Source organism: Raphanus sativus, chromosome 8 (assembly GCF_000801105.2).
Source record: "Raphanus sativus cultivar WK10039 chromosome 8, ASM80110v3, whole genome shotgun sequence".
Lineage (NCBI taxonomy): Eukaryota > Viridiplantae > Streptophyta > Magnoliopsida > Brassicales > Brassicaceae > Raphanus > Raphanus sativus.
Window position 1 is genome coordinate 3,333,612 of NC_079518.1, and position 26,979 is coordinate 3,360,590.

Below are 26,979 nucleotides of genomic sequence, written 5' to 3' on the forward strand. Positions count from 1 at the left end.
GTGAAAGATATATAGCCTTGAATATTTGTCGTCTCCTTTCCTTGAAAAGATCAAAATGTACAATTCTTCTTTTTTTTTTCTGAAAGCGAAGTGGATAACAGCTAGGGAAAATAACAGACAAGGATTGAACAAAACAAGTCTATCTCACAAAAGATTCCATTAGTGAGAGAGAGAGACCCACATTGGCACATTCACATGATCCGCAACAGTCCAACTTAGTTGTCGTTCACTACTAGATCAACAAGTAGAAGAGCATGAAGAATCCAGATAAAAAATAAAGTTGGGTTTTGGAGTTTGAGTCCAAAGGAATAGGATGGATCTGTGTAGTCTGGATTGAAACCACCGGCTGGAATCCCCAAACCTCCTCCTGTTGGGGGTGTGACTGTGTAGGGTCTTGTATTAGTTGTCGTAGGGACTCTTGTCGATGGTGTTGTCGTCACTGGTGTCATTGTCCCACTTCCACTACATCAACAACAACAAAAGAGAAAGTCTATTAAGCCCATATCCTCAAGATCAAAGCCAGTTCTTGTTCCAAAACACTAAAACATAAGTGGTGAAGAAAGATAAGTTGTGTGTTTACCTGGCACTTGCAGGAAAAGCACAAGAAGTGTAGCCTATATATAATCATAAAGACCACAAGAAACAAGAGTTACTAATAAAATATATATCTTCTAAAATCTGTGTAGAGAATCTCGAGTTGTTATTATAATATATAGTTTTTATCTCGACCATCATTCACATTGAAACATGTGAAGTTTAGATTTGGTAAATACTATCCTCTCTGATTTGCTTTTCAAGTTGAGTTTCATTTTTTTACTCATAACTAAATAAATACTCTTCTGAACTGTTTGGTTTTGAAAGATGGTGTCCACACATTGTTTTGTACTTAATATAATGAATGAAAGTAGAGAGGTAGGTAAAGGTTGGTGGGGGGAGAGATACTCACTGGGATCAGAGGCTGAGACTGTGGCTGTGCCGGCAAAATCACAAGTTCCCTGAGACTGACCTTTCTTCTGAAAGAAGCTGTTGACGGCGTAGGAGCAGTGAGACTTGACGGTGTTTGGGTTGAAGCAAGGTCCGTTCTGGTGAATAGGTCCACAGTCAGCTCCTGCGCCACATGCGTAGTCTAGTGTCTTCTGCAGCATTGCTTCGCTTAGTCCTTCTCTGCATACACACCATGTCCCACCTACACACACACACACACACTTTCATGACCATTGACTACACATAGTTCTTCAACTTTCATTCACCAACTTATGTGTGAGATGAAACCTAAATGTGTAAATTCAAGAAGGAACAAGGTTGTGGTTCTCACACATATTAAAAAAGGCAACACCTTTTTACGAAAAAAAGTATGAGCTAATCAAGAAAGGGTCCTTCTTTTTAGGAAATTTCATTCAAACTATGAAAAGCTAAGAAATTTGAGACTGTGTTCTGTACTAAAACAGAGTTGGTTAAAGGGAGCATTTGAGTTAAAAAAAAGGTTTTAAATAAATAAAGAAAATATTTCTCCCAACAAAAGAAGAAAATCCATGTGACGTGAGACAGAGAAGCGTTATTTTTATTTAAACTTTGCAGGATTTAATCAGAGAAGAGTGTCTTACTTGAGTGACCAACCATAGCCAACAAAATCACAGCAAGAACAACAACAGCCATGGTTTTGCACTAGAACTAGGCACAGGATTTAGATGCAGCTTATAGAGAGAGAGAATGGAAGAGAGAAGAGAAGGTTTTGAAGCTAACAAAGAGTTGTGGGTAAAGAGAGAGAGAGAAATAGAGTCACTGCATTGAAGACAGTGAAAATAGAGAGGGCTTTTTGCTTAGATCCTGCAGAACAATGATATTACACACACTCTCTCTCTACTCCTAAATATAGTAGTAGTATAATATTAGTATATATAATAATATATATCACAGGGAAAATGAGAACAGAAATGGGCTAGGACTCAACTATTAATATGAGAGAAATGGATTATTTATCTTTATTTTGAAAATAGCTTTACATTGTTATTAGTAGTTCCATAGCCACAAAAACCTGTTTTTGGAGACATTTTTCATCTACAGAAAAGAAAAATAAATAATGTTTTAATTGATGTTTATATGGAAACTAAAAATTTTATGATGCCAACTACCCAATTCCTATATTGCCATTGGATGATTACTACACATATAGTACCAAAGCTTTTAAAAATGAGGCTTAACACAACTTTGAATCTCATCAATTATATTTTTCCTCATTTTTGCATTTTATGGAAAGAAGCTGAAGCTTGTAGCTCAAGTTATCAATCTCTTTCCGCACCTACAGAACAGCAACAAAAACAAAAAGCTCGTAACTAAACTTACACCAATAGGAAAAAAAACATCTACATGCAGACTTAGACAATGTAGAAAGAACATAAAAGCGAATAAGGAAGTGCTAAGTAAATTAGCTCCACCAAGACGAACGTCAATTTGCTTTATGCTTCTTCTTTTGGACGGCATGAGAAGTTCTATCTCTAGCTGCATTCTCTTCTTTTAAGGTTATATTCTTCAGGTTGACTATGAAGCTAGCTAGAGTCTTACATTTTCACAAGCCTCATCAACCAAATTGATTGCCTTATCTTTGGTAAACGTCGACCTAAACACGTACACTCATGTCCAAGGCAATGAGTCATATCATGTAATTGTATCTTGCCCAGTTATGGATTACAAATATTATACTGAAGTAATTGTATATTTGCAGTGACACTGAATACTATTAGTATACACAAAATAACTTTCCAGAGGAGTATGCTGAAAGGAAATTAGAGCAAGACACTTTGCAATGAAAGCATGCCTCTTTTTTTTGTCGTGGATGTGTTCATCCCCTGTCAGAAGTTATCTCTTCACATATCTGAACCAATATATTGACTAACGGTGAGTTAATTTCATTTCTGTTTTACGGTTCTATACAGTTTTAGGACTTAGGTGTAAAACTTGGTTTCTGGCTTGCTTTCGCAAAATTTGTAAATGAGCTTATTATGTAAAAGTTGTTGTGAAGTCTTCCTAAATACCAATGAAGACTCTAGGGAAAGAAGTAACCCAAGAAACTTAGATGTGGACAAGACTAAGGGGGTCTCTACATAAGCGCCGCTAATAGATTGAAACTTATACAATCACTCTAGCTTGCAGCAGTATTGTTATTTGTATTTAGGTAAAGCTTTCTCGTAGTGTTCTGATCGTTTCCAAATCTTTATTCTTCCTGTTTTTTTTCTTTACATAGTCTCTGTATTCGTGTTAGAGTGTGATATATACATGTTCCTACATCGCATATCTTCATTTTTTTCGACATGTCACATGTGTGAAAATCAAATATTAGATCCGCATGCAAACATGGTTTGATGGTTGTTTAGTATCTTACACATGCCGCTTAGTATCTTACATATGTAAAGCCTGAACCTGAAGAGAACATAGTCACATACGTTCACTTACGTGTATTAAAAGTGTGAATCATATGATTCAGGGACCAAGAGAGAGACTCCAAATTAAACTTAATAAGTGGTGGGATGAGCCGAGCCATGCAGTAGTGCATCACATGGACGACTCATGAAAATCCAGATAGCAAGCTATCTTAATGGATCTTCTCTCTTAAAAAATAGAATTAATATCGTGTGACCCGATGGGCCACATATCAGATATTAAACTGATAAGAACAGATACTACACTTGATCTTAGCCAAAAGGCCGAGAAAGGTATGAATTGCTAAATTGCTTGGCCTCATCTTTTATACTGCTTCTCATGCCTCCCATATTTGTTTAGTTACCGATGTGGGACGTTTAAAAGAGTTAGACAAAACAAAACACTCTCTTGTTTTAGCTGGCTTGTAACCGACGATAGTCTTAAACCAGGAAAAGATATGAAACACTTCTAATTGTTGAGACTATGATACCTACACCTGAAGATCCCGAGCGCTTCAGTTTCTGGGTAATGTTGTTCATTTTGCAAAGCGCTCTCTAAAGGTGGGACACACAACTCTTGCCGTATATATTTGTTTTAAATTGCTGCTCAGTTTGTTTTGGGCGTCAGCTTGAGGCATTGAGAGATCGGAGACCTTCAGAGAGATTAGAACTACTTTGGCTTCAAGATACTGGAGAGGGGTACTTGAATATCGACTAGTCTAGATTGCTCACTGTGAGATTTTATCGGTCTATTAGTAGAACGTGGATGCAGAATGCAATGAACAGTCACCATATACCTGATCACAATTGCAAGAGATAAAAAAACAAAACAATGTAAGAGATCGTTGTAGGATCATTATCATCCTTGGTCGAGACATTGTTTTAGAGTTTGCTTGTAAGAATATATTGTAACCAAATTACCATAACGATGATGAATGATGCAACTGCAGAAAACTATAGGATACCTCTGTGGATGCTTTTTTTTTGTTTATTTGGCGGAATGGGATAACGTCACATCCTGATGACACACTATCATAATACAACATGCCTCACAGGCTCAAATACACCATGTCACGAGATATCATTAAAATCCACAATGTCACGAGATATCATTAAAATCCCCATAACACATCACCATCACCGTCTTGAAATGAGAGGGTCCCAATATTGGAATATATAAAATATTTTTTTTTTGACAAATATCCACAAGAATTTTCTATATATTTAAATGTTATGATGATATGGAACTGCGATAACTCTATACGTATGATGGAAAATCATAAATTCCGCAGAGATATTAAGTTACATCAACAACAAAAAAGCTTCATGGCTTTGATCTTGCTATCATTGTGTCTCTTAGACCATCAGTAGTCTTTTGAGTTCTTGGAGATCTCTCGATAATCCACTTGGGAAGCTTTTGACACACACAAATTTATACAATTCATTTCCCTTGTTTTTTACCTGCAATTCAAAAATCCATACACTTGTTGTAGCTCATTACTTTTTAAGATCTTTAGTTTCATAGCATACAACGTATAAAAAAAATACAAAAGGATGAGTCAGATGTTTCTTGTTATTTAGTAGCATAATGTTTTACCTTTCTGGAACAAAGATTTTCGAACTAACTGGCGAATCTTGCGTTCTTGACGTTCCAATAGCTCATCAACTCCATAAGATTGAGATAACAGGGGGCCTGAGAATTCTATTTTGCCATCATCGTCTTCGTAACCCTGTCCAAAGTCTTAGCTCATTAGCATCATTGAATATGTTTTTCAACATGTCCTAAAAGAAAGACAAGCAAATCATGCTTGTTCTGCTTTTTCCTCTCAAGATTTGGAGTGAATATAAAACAATGGGAAAGAGACAAAAGAACTTTAAGCAATAAAGCTACTACACTCGGTCAAAAATAGCAATCTGGAATCTCTTTCTACTCATTTTCATGATCTCACATATCAATATCAAGCTTTGAAAATCAATAGCTTTACTAGTGCATGAGAAAACATAACTTTGAATTTTATATAAGTTGAGGTTGGCATAAGCCACTTGGTGTGTACTATATCAACTAGAATTTGGATACTATGGACAAAACAAGTAGATGCTATTGCTAGCTTTCTGTAATCTACTGACATACCAAGTGATTCAGTTTTGTTGCCTTCTCTTCTCTCTGATAAAGTGCCAACGATAGTTCCTGCGAATGATACTCATCTGAAGCATCAAAAGAATCAGGACGTTCAAGTTGTCTCCACTTCTTCAGCATCGAAAGCTTCAACATTTCATATGCCTCACGGTCTTGGGAATCTTTTTCTTCCTTTTCATTCTCATTGATCTTAGACTCAACGTCAGTGCTCTCACTAAAAGCAGGAGAAGGTCCCAACAGGTTAGGAATGTGAACTCTTGAGAGAGATCTATTATGTGATCTTCTACGTTTTGCCCATGCAAAACCGCTTGATACAGAGACTTGCAAAGGCCCTGAGAAAGGTACATCTCCTTGTGATGCGTGCTTCACATGACAAGCTTCTTCTTCTTCTTCTTTCTCATGTTCTGATGGGTTTTGGAGTTTCCCATATAAACTGGCGTCGCTGTCGATTGAGTTGTGAACTGAATGACCATAACGTTTCTGAAACGTCTGTGAAGGGCGTCGTGCGTCCTGCACGCAGTTAGGTGGTGGAAGTTTAGCAAATGCAGGTGGCTTTCTTGTTGGCTTCCTCAGTTCTGTACCATGTCTGCCATTACCACTAATCTTTTTCCTGAAATTTCCAAAATAGCATATTGAGGATAATGAACTTCAAGACCTGGGCACTTGAGAGTTAAGACCAAAGAATGATAGTGGGAAGACTCTCACCTTGTTGCATGTTCACGATGCTTTGCATCAATCTCTTTGCTAGGAGAGTATACAGGCAAGCTTGAGGGATCACAAGCAAAAGGCTCTGAAGTAAAATACTGTAAAAAAAAAAAACTAAGGTAAAGTCTATTGAAAAGATGTGACAAGACAAACTAAACAACTGTCTTTATTCAAACTTGATGTTGTCATAGTGTGGTTACCTGAGAAACAAGAGCAGTAGACGCAGTCCCACGTTTGTGTGGCTCTACAGAAAGAAGAGTTTCTATAAGAGCGATGTCAGCTTCAGACAAATCTTTCAAGGTCTCTCGGAGACAACCATCATAATGCTGCTGTGGTTTAAAAAGCATTGCATGAGGAAGTTTGGATTTTTTCCAGTAATCAGCAGGTGGAGATCCACATAGTTTGAATATCTTGTGCAACTGTTCAACCTGTATAGCATACATACAATTTCAAGAAACAACACACTTTTTGAGTTATATATCAAGACAGCAGTTTGGTTTTACCTCAGTTCTTCCTTGCAGAACAGGTTTCTTGAGAAGAAGCTCGGCGAAAACACAGCCAACACTCCACAAATCAACAGAAGCTCCGTACTCAGTTGCACCAAGCAAAAGCTCAGGTGGTCGGTACCATAGAGTCACAACTCTACTTGTAAGAGGTTGCTGCTGCTTATCCGCAGAAGCATTGCAAAAGTTTGCTAGCCCAAAGTCAGCCACCTTTAAGACTCCTTCGTTATTCACCAGAAGATTCGAACCCTTGATGTCACGGTGCATCACACCTCGTGCGTGACAGTGATCAAGTCCAGACAACAGTTGTTTCATATAACACTTAATCTGCAAAAGGCCAAAAGCAACAGTCATTCTTTGTAGTACAAAAAAAAAATCTCAGTACAAGAGAATGTAATCAAAACTGACCTGTGGAGTTGTGAAGTTGACGTCAGGGCTAGAGAGAAGACCAGTGAGGTCATGCTCCATGTACTCGAAGACGAGATGTATGTTGCAAGAGAGTTTAGAAGTAACCAAGCCTTGTAGTTTGATAACGTTGGGATGATTGAGTCTCCTGAGTATCAGAATCTCTCTTGCCATGAACCTAACACTCTCTGGCTCAAAATTGTCGAACTTTACCTTCTTTAAAGCCACTATCCTCCCTGTTTCAGTCTCTCGTGCTCGGAACACGCTACTGTACGTTCCTTGACCAATCTTTAAAAATCACCAGAAACAAATAAAAACCAGAGCAATTTTTTTATAAGGAAAAACAGAGCAAAGCAGAGTAAAACAGAGCAAAGCAGAGTAAAACAGAGTAAAACAGAGGAATGTGAAAGTGTTAACCTTTTCAAGCTTTTCAAAGGCGTCGGATCGGAACGGGACCCAGCCGTGAATAGCTTCGCCGGCGACGTTGCTCAGCCAGGAAGGCCAGCCGGCGGCGACCTGCTCGGCTTCCAAGTACTTGCTCAAGTTACCGAGACGGAAACTCAAAGACTCGCTCCTGCAATTCGAACTGGCTCGGCGGCCAGACTCGGTCCCCAGCTCGCTGCCGCCGCCGCTCTTCTTGCTGCTGCTCTTCTTGCCGCTCTTGCTCCTCCAAGAAACGAGCTTCTTCTCCGCCACCGCCGGAGAAGTTTCCTCGGCGTCAATTCGACCCGACCCGGAACAAGCATTGTTGTTGTCCCTGAACACTCCCGAGTGATCGACGGCTGGCGTTACGGAGACGGTCTGCTTCGAGCTGACACAACCCATACCAAGAATCTTGGCTCCTCCCTCCGCGTTGCGTCACCACATGTATTATGTGCTCTCTCTCTCTCTCTCTCTCTCTCCGGATCCGGTATTTGAATGAATCTCAAGAACAAAAAGTAGTGAGTGAGAAACTATAACAGTTTCATTGCTGTTATACAGAGAGAAAAGAGAATGTTTTTTTTTCTCTGCCTATTTTTTTCACTTTCTTTAATTTCTGGCGTGAATTACGGAAGTCGACGTTTCTTTTCTCTATTTAATTTAGCAAATTATAAAGAGAAATTAGGATAGATATACACATTTCAAACTAATATTAAGAAACTACCCCATCCATGTTTTGTCACTGTGCAATTTTTGTTAATACCATTTTACCCCTATCCACTAGTGAAGCTACAAAATCCTATCAAAAGATACGATTTTATCTCAAGTACCTGTATACTGAAAAAAAAAATAGTAAAAGAGAAAAATATGGGAGACAGTGAAGAGAGAGATACGAGAGAAAAAACAAATGAAAGAAGGAAGAAAGAAAGAAGAAGTAGATAAGAAAGAAGATGGTATGAGCGGAGGTGAGGTGAGGGTGGGCGCGGCGGTGACAGTATACTCGGACGCGATGGTAAGCGCCACAGGCGGCAGAGCAATACGCTTCCAACGGTGACTCCTTCACTTCCTTTACAATCACCATCTCTGGCAACATGAACCCAAGATAACTTCATCAAGTTCCCGCACTGCATCAGATACATTTCTTGTCTTCTTCACGTTTGATGCAACCGTCACCGGAAGGTAAAGAACCCTGGCCTTTTGATTCAAATTACTTATTTAATGATTAATATCTTTGTGACTCATATCCTGCATTGTATTCAATGTTGATATCTTTTTCAAACGGGTGTTAACTGCTAATCATAGATTATGTATGTTAAGAAAATACTCTCGGCGTTAACAGTTTTTATTAGATGGCAAGTTGTATTGTAACAGTTAAAATTGTTACTAGGTGGCAACTGGTATTGTAACATGTTAACTTGTTTTATTATCTGGGAAGTTGTACTTTAACAGCTACGATTTCTACTTAGAGTTTAACCATGATATATATATATATATATATATATATACTGTTACATGTCCTATCGTGAAGGTGATGTAGAAATAAGTTTAGTAGAAATCATCACTTTGTCACTCTTCATCCTGCCTTTGTCACATGCATTCCTTGGTTTTATCAAAGTGAAGCTTCAAAGGTAAAAATCTCTCCGCCTGAAAATAGTCATCTATATGAACCCACGTGAATTATGTTTGTGTTATGTTATGTCCATGGAAGTATGTATTTTTGTGGACTTGTGCAGGAGGAAGAATAAAGAGAATGTGGGTGGACAAAATCACAACTATGCACGCATTTCCTAGTTAATAAAGAGGAAGAATATAAGTTATCGTTTATGACTGATGCTGGGATCATACTCGCTGGCGGAAAGAATGATTTGTTGAAAGCTACATCGGAAGAACATGGATGTCTCGCTAAGACACTAGATATACATGTGATTATCTGCTAAGTTTTATATTAGACACATTACTTATTTGTTATCCTTTAACATGTAATCATTTATAAAATACATTTCTCTAACACATATCTTAATGATTACTGTAACACTTAGTGGTGCTACAAAATGTTAACTACGAAATAAACTATTTGTTAAATTGTATATTTAGTCCCCATCAGTCATACGTAACTTCAGAAGAATAACTCCCAACAATACACAGACTCTAATGTTTGATGATATAATCAATGTTAGTGGTCTAAATATACTAGTAACCGTTAACAATATAAGTAAGCATATATTATCTTTTATTTGATATATTCTTATGTATGACCAAAGGCAACTGATATACCATATGTTAAATGATATATTTTCAGGTTAACACTTTGTAGTGTTTACTAAGTGATGTAGTAGTCACTAAAAAATGTGTTAGGAACAATTATTTTGTAAGGGAATCACATGTAAAGGAAATAACAAATAAATAGTGTGTACAATATAACTTAGCAAATAATAACATGAATAAGTTTACAAAAAAAAATAATAATAATAACATGAATACATGATTAACTCTAAGGTTACCCAGATGCTTGCAGTCCACTTATGTTCTTAACATTCTAGTACATGTACCCCGTAAAATTTTAAGTTGCATTTTATCATATAGAGTTACTTTGCTACATGAAATGTGTAACTCCTTTCATATAATACACCTTAAGGAATCATGTTATCAGTTACATCCCGCCATATATACTATAACAAGCGGATATTCTTGTAGATTTTGACATCATATTATTGCCAGATTTCTCTCTGCTGACTAGCGCGAAATCCAATACAAATATGTGGAGGAGAAAACCTATGCACAGAGCTAGAAAAATAGTAGTCTGTGATAGTACAAGCAATCTTTTGGTGAATCTGAAATTGATCGAAAATGATCATACGTGTAACTAAATGAAGGGCAAACATGGTAGGACAGTATAAATTATCTACAGTATTTTTAAGTTTTAGAGCGTGTGGGGTATTTTGCCAATTTTGCATTCGATTTGGTATTTCCAACTAATTGTCTCAATTATAAATGTCATAAAAAAATCAAAATGGAGAAATAGTATATTTAAGCGACATCCACGGGAAAGACTTTTTTTTTTGGATCGACAATGAATTATGACTGATGATGAGGTTTTTGATCTAGTATCACTCTTTGTTATTTTTGCTCTTTTTCTTTTGTTATCTCCTTTTTAGGATTTCGTAAATTTTATTAGTATTATCCAATTTTTCTCGATACAAAACATTTTTTTCTTTATGTTTTTGCTTTTTCTAACTGAAAATACTTGATACTAGTATGAACCTCTTTTACACATTATTTTTTGTTTTTGTACATTTTATTTGGTTTCACATTGTTTAGTTCGTTATTTCTATGGATAGTGCATAGCCGATATACTATTATTATGCAAATGGAACTAGTTTGACTAGTGTTCAGTGTGTTAGATTGAGCTAATACGGCCAAAAACGGTGGTGGGTCGTTGTTGACTTGTTTTGCCATTTTTATACTATTTTCAAGCCGCATAGTTTTTGTATACATTTAACACTGCGCTTGTCGACGACTTGATAATCAATCACGCGGTAACACATTTTGTAGTCTTTTTGTATTTGTATTCGTTTATTAGTCGTAAACACATGCGGATCATTTAAGAATCCTTTTTCTCTAGTAACCTCCCTTGTGTTATTAAAACGCGTATTGAGATTTAAATGCTACTGATTTTTAAGTAAGATATCTCCTCGGCATTTGAGCTTCGGTAATCAATATACTTCCATTTCTCATTAAATTTTTGAACTATTGTTGGACCATGTGAGGTTAGGTTACAAAACCTTCAACCATCCTAAGCAATTTAAAACCTCCAGAGATAAATTAATTGCGTTTCATACGTGTATGTGGGAGCAGCATTAATGGTACAGAGCCGAAATTCGAATCCACCACACTTTTTGAAATATTGTGTAGGTTCTTATTTAGTGAAAGCTTCTTGGTTGAAAATTGAATTCCACTATACTACTTATATTAAAAAAATGTATGATCTTTTGATCAAAATCACACAAAGAAAATAAAAAAATTATATCTAAAAATATGATTATAACGTGAAATTAAAACAAGTTAACGAATTAATATATAATTAATCACATTTTTAATAAAATATAAAAATATTAATCATCTAAGCACTTAAATAAAGAGAGTAAAAAAAAAACCAAATAAAAAAAGTAAAAGGGCTATCTAATCTATTAATTTAGGGATTATCTACTATTTGAAATTCTCGTTTAAATTTTGGACTCTTTCATAGTTGGTGCTACAATATATCATGCCTCCTATACAATGCAACCTACCAACTTAAATTAAACCAAATCTTAACCAACATAGATTAGTTAAACCTAACCAGTAACACTTTTATAATATTTTTGGTTAATCTCTTAATATAATTAGATCATATAAAACTGAACCACTCTTAAATAACGAGTTCCATATCATTCCAAACATAAGAGAAAAAATATATGATTTATTTACAACGTAAGCATACAAAGACCGTCTATGCTTATGCTCATTGATCTTTCAAAACTAAATAATTGTGGCATAGACCAACATAGGCTCATGTTCGTATCACTAACTTTACTTCCATATATTTACTTTTTACCTACATCATATCACAACATACACAGTTATGCAAGAACATGATTTTTTTTTGTTCAAACAACCAAATAATGGTGGCATATAGTCAGTAGATTTTTTAAATATGTTTTTTATATATTACATTTTACGAGACTATGTGTATAAGTTTTTTTTTTGAAAAAGAGCATAACTATGTGTATAAGTTAAAAGGTAAAAAATGTGAGAAGGCAAATTATTATACTAAAAATGAAAGAAGATTAAATACAAACTAATAACAAGTACAACACAAATTATAGCACTATTAAATTCTATATATATTTAATAAAATATTATATATGTCTAATATGTATATATATATATATATATATATATAAATATTACACAAAATATATATAATATTATATACACATATTATATATACCATATATTATTAATTGAAATTTGACAAATCAATTTCCGCAATTTCCGACCTTTAGGGCGGGTCCTAATCTAGTTTGTGTTCACTTTAACTTTTCGGCTGACATCTTTCACTAGCTCACATAATTGCGCACCTTTCCCGTTTTTTGATATTTCATGTCTCCATGACCCAACCATAAAATCTATTGTAACAGTCACTATTAGTACTCCGAAATTAGGTGGTCGATATATACTAACAATCACTACTGCATAGGACTTGGCAAAATATCCGTTACATTTGATCTGATTTGTTATTCGTTTTGATTTTTGATCCGAAAATTTTGGATATCTATAAAGTTTTGAATCAAAACAAGTAGCAAAATACGATATCCGTAAAAATCGAAATAAATCACAAATATTATTTTTTGAAAAATTAAATATCCGATCCCATTATATATATTTATAGATAGTTATTTTTATTTTATGTTTTTTTCAAATTTTTGTTTTGGTTATTGCATATCCATTTTAATTTTTATATTGAATCAGATGTTAACATATGAGTTTTCATATTAGACTTTTTAATATTGAATTGTACTTTACAATTTCTGGTAAAAATGTTAGTTTGATAGAATGATATTATTGTTTTATATTAAATTGATAAAAAAAATAATTTAGTGTTATATATTATTTTTTATTTTTATATTTTTAATATAATTTACTGATCGAGTCGAATAATCCGTAAATATTTAAAAAAAAATCTGGATTGAAGCAAATTATATATATAAATATTCGTATGAGATGAAATGGATCACTGATACTACAAAAATTTTAGATATCCACTCTGTGCCCCGGCTTACCACTACCCTCAGAAGAGAATGGTTTGGACTGTGGGTTTCCCAATGAGTAAAAGATTTCAGATGGATCCAAAGTCTAAGCATAAGAGTTGAATAAAAGCATTAACTACAGAGACATATATGGTACGTAGATTCAATTTTTTATGATGGTAAAACGCATTCTTTTCCAGGTCGTAACACGTCTCCTAAACCGCCATTTCGATCACATCGAGCTCCTTGACTGTATGTTTACATCAAAAGAAATCTCAAGAAAGTGAAACCAAATAGGCAGAAAAACTAACAATTCATGTCACTGCTTTTGCGTTTAAAGAAGATTCCAAGTAGCTCAAGTACAATTCTTGATATGGCAAAGAAATAAAGATCTAAAGCAAAAGCAGCTCCCACTTGTATATGAGATTGGCATAAATTCTATTAAACATGCTATTCAATAGAGAATACAACACTTTATGAAGACAAGGATTGAAAAGCCATTGCGCAAGTGATGTTATCTAGTAGAACATACTGTAAAATATACCCTTCATGATTGTACAATCTACCTTGATTTCAAGTATGAAAATCACATTCAATCTCTGCCCCATGTATGATTCATCACATCCACATGTGAACATACCCATTGTAGAGTTTTAACCTAGGATTACTTAAGGTTCAAGGTATCCTTTACCTAGATCTAAAACTTGAAAGTAAATGCACAATTAAGAGAATCAAACAACTTAGCTGCAAGAGAATACAGCAACCTTCTTATGATCAAATAGACTTAGGCATAAGCTATTTATCTTTGTTGATGTCTCCATTCTTTTGCCCTTTAACGTGATCTGATTGCTTGCCAAATACCTTGTGCTTGTTTCCTTATGTTTCTTAACCTAATCATACATACTAATCTCCTTATATATGCATGCATGACGAGGTACTCCATCTTGGATGGGCTTAGGGTTGACTTTGGCCCAAACAGCACCAAGAGGAGAAGGCCCTACGGGGTTGGGCTCAGACAAAACCATTCAGACCCGTGAATTGCAGGGCGCATGAGTAAACCTTAAGCGTGGTTTGCATCCACGTTTTCTTGAGATGACTTTAACCTGTTCACGAGACCTCACCTGTTCACTCTAGTTTGAAGAATCTGACAATTTTCCGGGCGTCGGCTCTCCACCTATGCCAAAGAAAACTAAGAGAATCTAACCTTTGAAGCAAGGAACAATGTGACAGCCGCTGCAATTTCCGAACCGTTTGCAGACGATCTTGATGAGGCTTATTTGTTTAAATGTTAACTTGAAGGCTTTCATTGAATTAGATAAAACGTTAAGAGGGTTATTTTAGATATTCCGGCTAAAAGAAATTAATGCGTTTACTTAAACGTGAAACACACTTCGGCAAAAGAAATTAAGATGCGTTTACTTTAACGTGAGACACACTTCGGCAAAAACAAATTAACCGCGTAGCGACGCAGTCAAGAGGTGCTTCAAGAGCATGGAGATTCGGAGAGGGCTTCAGTATTGAAGATAATCAAGTGCTCGAGCTGTATGGTACTAGCCACAGGGGATTGTTGAGCCCCAAAGATTAAGAGAACTAGAAACGAGACAGTTTCTCCGTTGTAAACAAGTTTGATATCTGGAGAACCAAACCATAGAGCTAGGAAAACCAAGGAGTGAATCATACACAGCTTGATGACTAGATTTGAGGAAAGGTATATGTAACAAAACAACAGTCACTAACGCAAAAACAAATATGCTAAGTTGTTGTTTGTTTGTTTGTTCTTAGTTATGAGTTGCTGTTTATTTGTTCTTACTCGTGGGCAATGTACCAAAGATAATTTAGTAAAAAACTTTAGTAAATCCTTTTTTCTGTTACCAATTTGGAGGCTTGTCTATGTATACTAAATCTTAAGCAGTTGGGACATCAAAGCTATAATGTTTCATTCGGACATCAAAGCCGTCTTAATTTTTTTTTGCCTTAGGCGAAATATAAAATATTTTTTTTTATAAGAAAATTTCAACTATTATTTATTGTATTTCTTTAAATTAAAGCAAAAAGTCGTAGTGTTCAAAGAAAAAATTGAAAAATGAGTTTTTGTGTGTAAATTAGATTTTGTTAATGAAAAATTGAGAATAATAAAAGATATTTTTTTTGTTTTTATAGTATTTTAATTAGGTTTAGTTAATCATATAATTTTTATTATAATTTCATCAACTAATTGATAATTTAACAAACAAAATAGATTTTTTAATTAATAAAGTAATACTAGAAAAAAATTGGATCCATGGATCCGCGGCAATTGTCTATGTTGCCATGGGTTAGACTAGCCCTGCGATCAATTTAAGTATGCAATTGATTTTTCAGAACCAACATGTATTCCCGACTGTGGTAGTAGAATTACAATGAGACTTGATTACTAACTGCTAGCGCAAAAGCTTCTTCTAGCTTTACTTTTCTCAGTCACCAAGCATTTGCAATATGCTAATGATAGAGGGAATTCTCTTTGGCAGCCAAAGTTTGGCCTCATTTCTAAAACAATTCAGCTTACTGTTAGTTCATGTAGGCTAGCGTATTCGCATCTTCTGGTTTTATTCGTTATCTAGCTTTCGTTTTGTATCCGATTTAGTTACTATTTCGCATTTTCGTTAAAACCTTTTTAACCATGCCTAATTCATGATTGTTTGTTAAATTTGGTTGTACCAGATAAATCAAACCATACACAAAAAATTACAATGAAAATTAAGTCCATATATATATATATGTATATATATATTGCGAGCTTTCATTTGTAATACTTTGAATTCTCAATTTAATAAACGAGAAGTTAGCCCTTTCTCAAAAAAAAAAAATTAACCAGAAGTTTTAAGGAAATCTTATTGGATCAAGTATCTGAATTCTTGTTACAATAAACTATAAACTCTGAACCATCAATTTTTTTTTTTGAAAAAAAAACTGAACTGTCCATTTTACATTTATCAAAACTCTCATTCGAAATTTCGGATATAATAACAGTCTCGTGCAAGCTAAATCTTGTTAATTTTTCGTATATTAAAGATTAACCTTACTCTTCCAAAGTTGTTTTGCCATTTTCACTTCGCCGCATGCATATACGTTAATGATCTGTTTTTACACTGATCAAGTGTATTTTTCCCTAACTAATCAAACTTAGAATTTTTATTTCTAAAGTGAAACTAACAAATCAAATATATTCAAAATAATATTTAAGAAATGATTTTATTTTAAGAATCAATTATATTTTAAAATATTTGAATATATGTGAGTCTTAATCTAATAAATTATACCACTTTTACTTTTAAAAAATTCTTTTTGAAAAAGTCCTTTTCAAGACCCATTCTAAAAAAGAAAATGTTTTCCAAGTTTTTATCCAAAAATGTCATCATATTCTTCTCTGTTGATAAGAAAGTTTTAATCTTTGCATCTTTTTTGTTTGCCACTACCCGACTAGAGCACAACTTATTATTATGAAAAAGGTTTGCAGAAACTTGAAAAGAGCTGCAGATTAAGGTGGCTTAATTAAATAAGGCCTGGGATTAGATAGGTTGACAATGTGATGTGCATTCTCATTTACCAGATTACTCTGTATACCTGTTTATTTCTATCAAAATCAAAATGAATTTGGATTAGAGATTAGTCCCGTCTGAAGTATTTTTGTTGGTTGGGTCATTGTATTGATTTTTTAATAAAATATCAACCAGACAAAACTGGAACGGGAACAAGACCTCCGGTTTGGTCATCGTTAGTAATCCATTAAATCTTTAATTAGTTAAATAAAAATTAATTAAATTTGATATTGAATCACAATCCAACATATATATAATTTGATCTATCTAACCGTCCAAAACCTAAAGCCAATCAATTATCACGAGATTTTTTCAGTGTGAGCGGTTCAGCAAAGTTATTATCACAGAAGTGTCAAGACCTAACAAATATATAAGAGCCAACATACTATTCATTAACTTTGCTAAATGTTTCTAAACTAGAACCCAAAATTTTTAATTTATAAACATAAATTTGGCTCGTCTAAAGTTGGATTTTTTTTTTAATTCTGCATGGTAATTTTTTTCTTTTTGATAAAAGTAGGTAATTATTTTTATTGTTGTGCACGCATGGATTTGGTAGTTTATTCGAACTATTTGATCTTCGCTTTCCGTCCATATTCTATACTCCCTCTGTTTTTTAAAGATCCATGTTCTAGGAAAAAAATTTGTTTTAAAAAGATATACTTTTTACTTTTTCAATGTATTATTTAATGAAAATCTGTTAACTTCAAGAAAATTAATTGTGTTTATTGGATTTTTATTAGTTAAAGATTATGGAAAATTATTATTCACAAAAATCAATGTATTTTTAATGTGATTTCTTAATATATGTGAAAAGTCTAGAATATGTATCTTTAAAAAACAGAGGGAGTACAAATAAACTTACGCACCTCATAATTACTCAGACTGACAGGCACCCCAAAGCACGAGTCGCAAACAATGTAGTCACCAATCCACCACTGATTTTAGAAAAAAACTTGGTGATACACAAACAATGTGTATTTTAATATTTTGATAGCTAAAATAATTGTATTATAAACAAAGATATTGTGGTAATAAATTACAAAACTTTTCTAACTCAATGATTTGATTTTTTGAAGGTGTTACGTAATTGATGTTTTATTGTTCCCCTAAAAACTTTACTCTTGATTTTGTACGCATACGTTTTCGCAGGATTTGGTACCTTTGTAGAAAATTTGTACTTCTACAAAAACTTTTCAAAAATGTTATAAAATCGTTAAATCTAGCGGCAAGGTTAAAAATCCCACGATGGAAATATAGTAAAACCAAAAATATAGGTGTTATATATAACTGTATATCCCTTATACACAATCCCACTGCTCACCCTCTCTAGACCATTTCACTTTAACTAAAAAAGAAGAGAGAGAGACTCACTTCCAAATACACTATATCTATCTTATTCTAATACTGTCTTATCTGTGAATGTGGCATCTATAGGATTGCTCGGCCTGAGAAAAAATGGGGAGGAAGACGTGGTTTGACGACGACGGGATGAAGAAAGGAGAGTGGACAGCGGAGGAAGACGAAAAGCTCATCGCTTACATCAATGAGCATGGCATGTGTGATTGGCGTTCAATCCCCAAAAGAGCTGGTATATATATCGGATACACATATACTTTCACCATGTCCATATATATACCAAAAATTCATAAACATTTTTATGATATAGATATTTCATTAACATATAATATTTTATGCGTCTCTTTTTCCTGCTTTTGTTCAACTAAATTATTGGAACAAGGGGTTTATAAAGTAAGTCTAGCTAGATCAGTTCTAGATTTTTCTTATGAACTAAATTATTATTATTGTTATTATTATTTTGTAACTTACGAACTAAAGTATTCCTTTGTTTAAATCAAACAACCAAATTTTCCTCTTGTTTTAGTTTCTTTCTGGCATAGAATAACTCTAGAGCTGGTTCTTTTTCTTGTTATTAATTACAATTCCTCTTCATCTAAATGAAATAGAAAATCATATGTAGTGAAATACTTGGATTTCAATACTTCACATCTTCCTGAATTAAAACTATTCTTAGAAATTACTTGCCTATAGTTTTTACATTTCCCCATTTGTTGTTGTCTTGCTGAAATTTCTCATAATTAGTATTACAATAGTTTTTTGGGATATGAATTTTGGTTTATACTGTATGTAGAAGAGTATCTTCTACATTCGGAAGTAATAGCAGAATCCATGTTCTTTGGAGGGGGCAAACTCAATTATAAAATCTTCATGAAATCCTAGCTAGCGAAATCATTTTTGTAACCAAACCAGTAATAGAAAGTGAAAGTGCATTTTGACCGATCAAAGAAAAGAAAGTGAAAGTACATACACATGTCATATTGTATATTATAATGTTGTAGCGAGAGTACATGAATGATTGCTAAATTTCAATATAATATACTGTATAATGATTTTGTTCCGGAATCTATATAATTCAAACTTATATCCATATGATATTATAAAAACCGATTGCAATTTATTAACGGACCCTATATGCTTTGCTCACATTTATACACAATTGTATGTTTGAAAATCCTCAATCTTTAATCGTTACCTTTTAATCTGGTTCAAAAATCTTTTTATTTGCAAACGCCGCAAGCCGCAAGCCAGCAGGATTTTCACACCCCTCGTCCGCCTCTTCCTTAGTCGTTGTGAGCTGGAACTGCTGTGATATTGGGAACCCACAGACAGTCCAAAGGCTCATGGATCTGAACTCTAAGTGTTCCCCTGATATCATTTTCCTCTCAGAAACAAGAAACATCGACTCCACGGTTCTGACAGAAGTGCAACCGCTCCATATGGACTCCCATTTTCTGGTCTCCCCATCACCAACTAATGGAGGTGGCCTTGCAATCCTCTGGAAACAGGGAATCGACATTCAGATTCTAGCATCATCTCAAAACTTCATCGACACCTTGATTACCTTCAAGAACGTCTCCTTCAATAGTACATTCGTGTATGGAGCTCCTGAGATACCTAACAGACAAGCAGTATGGGATCAACTATCTGGTATTGCAACATCACGCGATAGTCCCTGGTTTCTAACAGGGGATTTTAATGAAATTACCAATAGTGATGAGAAATCAGGGGGTAAGATGAGACCGGAGAGCTCTTTCACGGCCTTCAGAACCTTCCTTTCATCTTGCGACTTGTTTGATCTGAAGCACTCCGGGAACTTTCTGTCCTGGAGGGGGAAGCGGCACAACCACCTGGTGCACTGTCGCCTGGATCGAGCTATGGCAAATAGCACTTGGATGGATTTATTCCCAAACGGTCGATCTCATTATCTTCCTTTCGAGGGCTCGGACCATAGACCAATCCTCTCCACCTTTGACAGCAAAAAAAAGAAACCGCAGAAATTATTCAGGTATGATCGGAGATTGCGTGATAATGAAGAAATAAAGGAGATCGTTGACCGAACCTGGAATGAGAATCCAAACCTCTCGGTAGCGCAGAGGATCAGCAACTGCAGAGGAGAAATAGCGGCGTGGAGTAAGAAAAATTATTTAAACAGCAGAAAAGAGATAGAGGAATTGCGCAAAAAGCTAGATAAGGCCATGTCTGACATGATAGCAGATGATCTCCTGATTTCTCAAATCAATCAGAGACTCCTCCACTCCTATAAGGCGGAGGAGGAATTCTGGAAGCAACGGAGCCGACAGTTGTGGCTCACCCTTGGGGACAAAAACACGGGGTTTTTCCATGCCTCCACCAAGAGTAGACGTGCTCGTAACAAGCTCACCGTCATAGAAGACCCCTCGGGCACACCTGTCTTCGAGGAGGAGCAGATAGTAAAGGTGATCTCAGACTACTTTCAACATATCTTCGATTCCACATCTCCTTCAGCTACGGTGGTAGTGAACAGAGCCTTAACTCCGTGTATTAGCACGTCGACAAATGAGGCGTTGATAGCTATACCTTCCTCAGCCGAAATAAAAACTGCACTCTTTGGAATCCATCCAGATAAAGCTCCGGGGCCCGATGGTTTCTCTGCCAGTTTTTTCCAATCCAATTGGAATGCTATAGGACCTGCAGTGACAAAAGAGATTCAGTACTTCTTTTCTACGGGCTCTCTACCTTGCACTATCAACAATACACATATCAGACTGATCCCTAAGATCCAGAGCCCAAAGCAAGTCTCAGATTACAGGCCTATAGCTCTATGCAACGTCTACTACAAAATAATCTCTAAGCTTCTATCTCTCCGGTTAAAGCCAGTTTTACAGGATATTGTTTCAGAGAACCAGTCTGCCTTTATACCTGATCGTGCTATCTCTGACAATGTCCTCATCACGCATGAGATGCTGCACTATCTTAAAAACTCAGCTGCTACCGTCCACTGCTCCATGGCTGTGAAAACAGACATTAGTAAAGCCTATGATAGGCTTGAGTGGTCCTTTATACAAGCAGTTATGAAACGTTTGGGATTTGATCATACCTGGATTCAACTGATCATGCAGTGTATCACCACGGTCTCCTATTCCTTCCTGATCAATAACACAGTGGCAGGATGTGTTACACCTCAACGAGGGATCCGCCAGGGAGACCCCTTGTCCCCCTACATCTTCATTTTGTGCGGAGAAGTCCTCTCCGGTCTCTGCAAGAAAGCACAAATCAATGGAACGATGGCGGGACTGAGAGTTGCAAGAAAGAGTCCAAGACTAAACCACCTTCTTTTTGCCGACGATACCATGTTCTTCACGAAGACGGATCCACAGAGCTGCTCCACTCTCATGGAAATTCTAAATGGATATGAGTCTGCCTCAGGACAAATGATAAATGTGGCGAAGTCATCTATCTCTTTCTCTGCAAAAACACCACCGGAGGTAAAAATGAGGGTTAAACTACACCTTAAAATCGAAAAGGAAGGTGGAGTGGGTAAGTACCTGGGTCTGCCGGAGCATTTTGGTAGAAAGAAGAAGGATCTCTTCTCGTCAATCGTCGATAGGATGCTGCAGAGAGCTCTAAACTACTCTTCTCGCTTCCTCTCCAAGGCAGGAAAAGCTACCATGCTCCAAGCGGTCCTCTCCGCTATCCCAACCTTTGCAATGACCTGCTTTGAGATCCCTATTAGTCTGTGTAAACGTATTCAATCCGTCCTCACCAGATTTTGGTGGGATTCTGAGCATGGAGTAAATAAAATAGCTTGGGTTGCTTGGGATACGTTAACTTTACCTAAAGGGTTGGGAGGTCTCGGCTTCCGTGACATCCAAGCTTTTAACCTTGCGCTCTTGGGGAAGATCGCGTGAAGACTCATCACAAAGCAAGACTGTCTCCTCTCACGCATCTTGATAGGCAAGTACTACACTACCACCTCTTTTCTCAAAGTTGAGGCCGCCAAAGCTTCTTCACATGGTTGGAAGGGGATCCTGAAGGGCAGAGATCTTCTCCTAACCCACTTGGGTAAAGTAATTGGAGATGGAGAGACTACAAGCGTCTGGAAAGATGCTTGGATAAGCCCCACTTCTGCTCTGAAACCTGCGGGACCTGTTTTAGAAGGCGACCAAGATTTGTTAGTATCCGATTTGCTATCACGAGAGACAAAAGAATGGAACAAAGCCAGAGTAAACAATCTTCTCCCGGAACTAACCTCTCAAATCTTAGCCATACGACCTAGCACTCATGGAGCTCCTGATACACATGTATGGACCTTCCATGCGTCTGGTGAGTACTCCGCTAAGTCCGGTTACCTATCTCTCCAATCTGCAAAGGTTCAGTCGACATCAATACTCTTGAACGCTGTAAACAACTATTGGAACTGGAACAAGCTTATTTGGTCAGTACAAATGCTACCTAAAATCAAGTTCTTCCTATGGCAAGTTTGTCAAAGAGCCTTACCTACAGGGGAAAACCTCCAAAAGCGGGGCCTTCTGGTCCCCCCTCTCTGCTGCAGATGCGGTGAACAGGAGACTACTCTGCACCTTCTGTTCCACTGCCCCTTCGCCAAGGAGGTGTGGAGTTTAGGCCCCTGGAATCACTCTTTCGATTCCTCACAGATTTCTTCAATCAAAGAAGCTCTCATCCTGTCGAACTCTTGGATCACGTTACCTCCTTTTGGTTTCTCTATCAACATAGTGCCGTGGATATGCTGGTTCTTATGGATCTCTAGAAACAAACTCACTTTTGAGAAGAAACCTTCAACTGCGGTAGAAGTCATCACAACCTCAATCGTCGCCACCAGGGAATGGGAGAGAGCTCAACCTCTGAAAACAAAGCGAACAGCGAGTCAACCGACCTCCCGACAGCCTACTATCCACCAACCGTCTCCACCGAGCACGCTCTTCTGTAATACCGATGCAGCGTGGAGAGCCGATACAGGGAAAGCGGGATTGGCTTGGATCTTCACCACCCTCCAAGGACAAGAATTGAATCGGGGTTCTCTCTTTCAGGATCATGTCTCCTCGGCTTGCATGGCGGAAGCTCTGGCGATTAAAAACGCACTCCTCCACGCGATCGACCTCAACTACAATCACATCTGGTTAAGATCAGATTCTCAAGTGCTCATCGGAGCAATCTCAACAGGACGCCATCCGACCGAGCTCTACGGAGTACTCTCGGACATCGCCTCGCTCTCCTCTTCTTTCTCGTTTTGTCGTTTCTCTTTCATCAAAAGAGAGCTTAATGGGTCTGCGGACTTACATGCTAAGGCCCGCTTACATTCTGGCCCAGACCCAAGCCTTTCTTCCTATTGTAGCATCTGAAAACCTTATTTGATAATCTAAATTTTACAAAAAAAAAAAAAAAAAAAAAAAATCTTTTTATATGGTCGAAATGTTTAAAAAAAATTGCAACTAATATATTATGTTTTTTAGTCCTCCATAATTGAGGAAAAGTTTAATTCTACACAGCTTCTTTTGTTTGCCACTACAAAAGTATAATTAAACTGCTTTTGACTACTAAAATTGGCATTTCAATAATTTATCATGAAAAAGTAGGTTTGCGGAGGTGTGGAAAGAGCTGCAGATTAAGGTGGCTTAATTACCTAAGGCCTGGGATTAAAAGAGGCAAATTCACTCCTCAGGAAGAAGAAAAGATCATCAAACTTCATGCTGTTCTCGGAAACCGGTTGGTTTCTTCTCTTGATTAATAACTATTGCTCTGTCTTTTATTTAAGAAAAAAACTACTGCTCTGTCAGAAGTCAAAACCTACAATTCGGATTAACATGAGATAGGGATGTTAACTATGTATAATGTAATATTTGGTTTAAACAATTTTGAATGGTAAGAATATCCGATCGACTTCTATGACTTTGAGATTAGTTAGTCTTGGTTTTGAGCAGGATATAATTATATTTTGAAAAAATATACTAAATTTGTTAAAATTGAAGGTGGGCATCCATTGCGAAGCACATGGAGAATCGAACCGACAACGACATCAAGAACCACTGGAACTCCTGTCTCAAGAAAAAACTGTCGAGGAACGGAATTGACCCGATGACCCATGAGCCCATCAACAATAACCTCACCGTCACGACCACTTACGTAGAATGTGGTAGCTCTTCTACGACTACGGGGCCAACAACGGAAAGCAGTCCCGTCTTAAATTTTTTTTTTGCCTTAGGCAAAATATAAAATAAAGACCCTTTTATAAAAAAAATTCAACTTTTATTTATTGTATTTCTTTTAATTAAAACAAAAAAATTGTGGTGTTCAAATATTTTTTGAAAAATGAGTTTTTGTGTGTAAATTAGGTTTTGTTAATGAAAAAAATGAGAAAAGTGAAAGGTAATTTTTTTTTTGTTTTATTGTATTTCAGTTAGATTTAGTTAATCATGGACCTTTTAATTATAATTTTACCAACTCATAGATAATTTAACAAACAAAATAGACCTAGTAAAATAATACAAAAAAAATTTGGACCCATGGACCCATGGCAATTGCCCATATTGCCATGGGGTAGAGCCGGGCCTGACGGAAAGCCATTGTTCCTCCGCACCTTCCGGCTCGGCTTGTCTCCTGAACAAGCTCGCCGCAGGTATCTCATCTAGACAATACGATCTCAACATGATTAAGAACATCTTGTTTGACCCGAGAACCACAAGCAATTATCAAGGTGATAAAGAAGAGGCAAAGAGGGATCAGAAGATTGGTGGTTGTGAAGAAGAAGGCGATTTTCTGATATGGGACGACGAAGAAGTTAGGCGTCAGGGCCGTCTTTTAGCACGTGCAAGTGGAGCGGTCGAATAGGGTCCAAAATTTTAGAGGGTCCATAATTTTTTTTATTTTTTTACTAATAGTTATAAATTTAAAATCATATTTTTATAAAATCAGAATGACTATTTTTATTTAGTTTTCGTATTTATAACCAATAAATATAAACTACAATTTTTTTTTTATATAACCAACTAAAAATGCAATAAATTATGAAGTAATTATTATTTATATCAATTATATATTATGGAAAGTAATAAATAGTTGGTGTGTGTTAGAATATTCAGTGGTAGTATTAAAAGTCAATATTCTAATTGATTATGATTAGGAAACAATGATCAATTAGTGACTATAAATACGGAGAACAAAATATATTTCCTTCACCATTTTTAATTAAAAATAGCAAACACGAAGAAAATAAAGCTAGCTTGACAAGAAAAAAAAGTGACTTGTTCAATCAAGAGTATATAGCTTACTATTCTGATTTTTTACTTTATTATATTTATAGATTATGATTTCTGATCGTGAATATAATAAACGTAAAAAACTGAAAAAGTTAGAAAAATGATCAAATTTGATGATTTGATCGATGATTTTGCATTAAAAATGCTAAATAATCAAATTTAGTGATTTGATCAATGATTTTGCATTAATAACAAAAAAATTAGTGTTATTTAGATTATAAATAATTAAATTAATTAGTGTTATTTAGATTAAAAATAATTAAATTAATGTATTTATTTTATATTATAATAGTATTTTGTAAAAAAACAAAATTATTTCAGATTATTAAAAGAGGTCTTATTTTCTTTTTGAACAGGGTCTGTGAAAAGTTTGAGACGGCCCTGTTAGGCGTTATATGGAGACTGACGAAATGGAGTACGAGACGACGCCGTACGTGTCCCTCTTGTACTAGAGTACTCGCATCTTCTGACTCGGTCCTCTTGTACGCCGTACGTGTGTTGTATGTATTGTTGCAACGAAGAAAAATAATGTGGACCACTTTAACCAAAGAGAATGACAGTGAAACGAAAAATGCAAAATAGCAGTACAAAATGAATTTACGAAAATAAGTCGACGCCAATGAAGATTGTTTAGTTTGGGTAATTAACATGAAATTTTCATGTTGCTGTTGATTCAAAAGTCACACTACCAAACTTTTTCCCATTTTCGGAATTTCTACTCTTAACCATATAACTACTACTTCGTCAGAATCCAAATAATCACAATATATAATCTCTATAAATATATGTCTGCGCTATTTTATAGAATTAAAAATACAAGTGAAAAAGAAGAATTCATTAAATATATTTGCCATGAATACATATATTTTGTTATTCTTTCTGTTTCTTTATTAACTGATTAAAAAATTATTTGTTTCAATTTTTTTCCAAATTTTGATGTAAGATTTATTAAGTTTTTATATTTATGATTGTTCATATTCTATAATTTATTTTACTACTGAATAAAATATTAAATAATTAATAATTATTTGCTTCGAAAAAGCAAATATTTTTCATCTCCGTGTCTAATCATAAAACAACAAATAATAAAAATAGAAAACAATATAATTAGTAATTTTATGTGAATTTCCCTTCAAGTAAGAGGACCGTGATATTGTCTCCGTCAGGGCAGGTCGTAGTGTCTACCACAACTCAAACTGATATCCATATGGGCTCTTAAAATGACGTTAATGGGGGTTTGCTTAAACAGTGAAAACACTTAATCTTGGTCAGGGAGGTTATCATCATGTCATGCGTGTGCCTGTGTCTAGCTTTGACTCTTAAAGCCCACCTTGCCCGAAACTTTTTTTTTTTTTTTTTTTTTTTTTTTTTTTTTTTTTTTGATAACCGTGGGGGTCCCAGGCTTCGCCCA

General features: G+C 35.6%; 3 protein-coding genes, 1 long non-coding RNA gene and 1 other non-coding gene across 8 annotated transcripts; 1 reads left to right on the forward strand and 4 right to left on the reverse strand.

Annotated features, from left to right (window-relative positions):
* Positions 1-106: 106 nt before the first annotated feature.
* Positions 107-1,864, reverse strand: LOC108818685 (PLASMODESMATA CALLOSE-BINDING PROTEIN 3-like). The gene is made up of 4 exons (XM_018591605.2): positions 1,605-1,864; positions 947-1,186; positions 581-614; positions 107-462 (listed from the first exon to the last, which is right to left on the reverse strand). Exons 1-4 carry the CDS (start codon positions 1,654-1,656, stop codon positions 216-218), a joined length of 573 nt encoding a protein of 190 aa, XP_018447107.1. The 5' UTR covers positions 1,657-1,864; the 3' UTR covers positions 107-215.
* A 1,655-nt stretch (positions 1,865-3,519) lies between these two features.
* LOC130499344 (U2 spliceosomal RNA) lies at positions 3,520-3,714 on the reverse strand. The gene has a single exon (XR_008938223.1). It is a non-coding gene; the product is annotated as a U2 spliceosomal RNA (small nuclear RNA).
* An 858-nt stretch (positions 3,715-4,572) lies between these two features.
* Positions 4,573-8,131, reverse strand: LOC108823055 (protein IMPAIRED IN BABA-INDUCED STERILITY 1-like). Its single transcript, XM_018596283.2, has 8 exons — positions 7,584-8,131; positions 7,170-7,454; positions 6,762-7,088; positions 6,459-6,686; positions 6,259-6,356; positions 5,548-6,163; positions 5,014-5,146; positions 4,573-4,877 (listed from the first exon to the last, which is right to left on the reverse strand). Exons 1-8 carry the CDS (start codon positions 7,989-7,991, stop codon positions 4,858-4,860), a joined length of 2,115 nt encoding a protein of 704 aa, XP_018451785.1. The 5' UTR covers positions 7,992-8,131; the 3' UTR covers positions 4,573-4,857.
* A 5,181-nt stretch (positions 8,132-13,312) lies between these two features.
* Positions 13,313-15,012, reverse strand: LOC130498472 (uncharacterized). Its single transcript, XR_008937364.1, has 2 exons — positions 14,140-15,012; positions 13,313-13,625 (listed from the first exon to the last, which is right to left on the reverse strand). It is a non-coding gene; the product is annotated as an uncharacterized LOC130498472 (long non-coding RNA).
* Positions 15,013-17,677: 2,665 nt separating this feature from the next.
* On the forward strand, positions 17,678-26,214 carry LOC108822119 (transcription factor MYB106-like). 4 transcript variants are annotated; one of them, XM_056992184.1, is made up of 5 exons: positions 17,678-18,544; positions 23,886-24,018; positions 24,282-24,474; positions 24,865-25,158; positions 25,925-26,214. In XM_056992184.1, exons 1-4 carry the CDS (start codon positions 18,412-18,414, stop codon positions 25,138-25,140), a joined length of 735 nt encoding a protein of 244 aa, XP_056848164.1. In that variant the 5' UTR covers positions 17,678-18,411; the 3' UTR covers positions 25,141-25,158; positions 25,925-26,214. The 4 variants fall into 4 exon arrangements, with proteins under 4 accessions (XP_056848164.1, XP_018450642.1, XP_018450643.1 ...); XM_018595141.2 differs by having other exon boundaries at positions 17,679-18,544; positions 23,889-24,018; XM_056992185.1 differs by having other exon boundaries at positions 17,681-18,544; positions 24,865-24,928; positions 25,925-26,213.
* The last annotated feature ends 765 nt before the right edge of the window (positions 26,215-26,979 follow it).

Excerpts from the sequence above, each read along its gene's own strand:
- LOC108818685 (XM_018591605.2), bottom strand. The coding sequence starts at position 1,656 with ATGGCTGTTGTTGTTCTTGCTGTGATTTTGTTGGCTATGGTTGGTCAC. Across the intron at positions 1,187-1,604 it reads GGCTATGGTTGGTCACTCAA|GTGGGACATGGTGTGTATGC; the intron begins GTAAGACACTCT and ends GTGTGTGTGTAG. Across the intron at positions 615-946 it reads AGTCTCAGCCTCTGATCCCA|GCTACACTTCTTGTGCTTTT; the intron begins GTGAGTATCTCT and ends GATTATATATAG.
- LOC108823055 (XM_018596283.2), bottom strand. The coding sequence starts at position 7,991 with ATGGGTTGTGTCAGCTCGAAGCAGACCGTCTCCGTAACGCCAGCCGTC. Across the intron at positions 6,357-6,458 it reads CTACTGCTCTTGTTTCTCAG|TATTTTACTTCAGAGCCTTT; the intron begins GTAACCACACTA and ends TTTTTTTTACAG. Across the intron at positions 6,164-6,258 it reads CATCGTGAACATGCAACAAG|GAAAAAGATTAGTGGTAATG; the intron begins GTGAGAGTCTTC and ends TGGAAATTTCAG.
- LOC108822119 (XM_056992184.1), top strand. The coding sequence starts at position 18,412 with ATGGGGAGGAAGACGTGGTTTGACGACGACGGGATGAAGAAAGGAGAG. Across the intron at positions 18,545-23,885 it reads TTCAATCCCCAAAAGAGCTG|TAGGTTTGCGGAGGTGTGGA; the intron begins GTATATATATCG and ends ATCATGAAAAAG. Across the intron at positions 24,019-24,281 it reads CATGCTGTTCTCGGAAACCG|GTGGGCATCCATTGCGAAGC; the intron begins GTTGGTTTCTTC and ends TTAAAATTGAAG.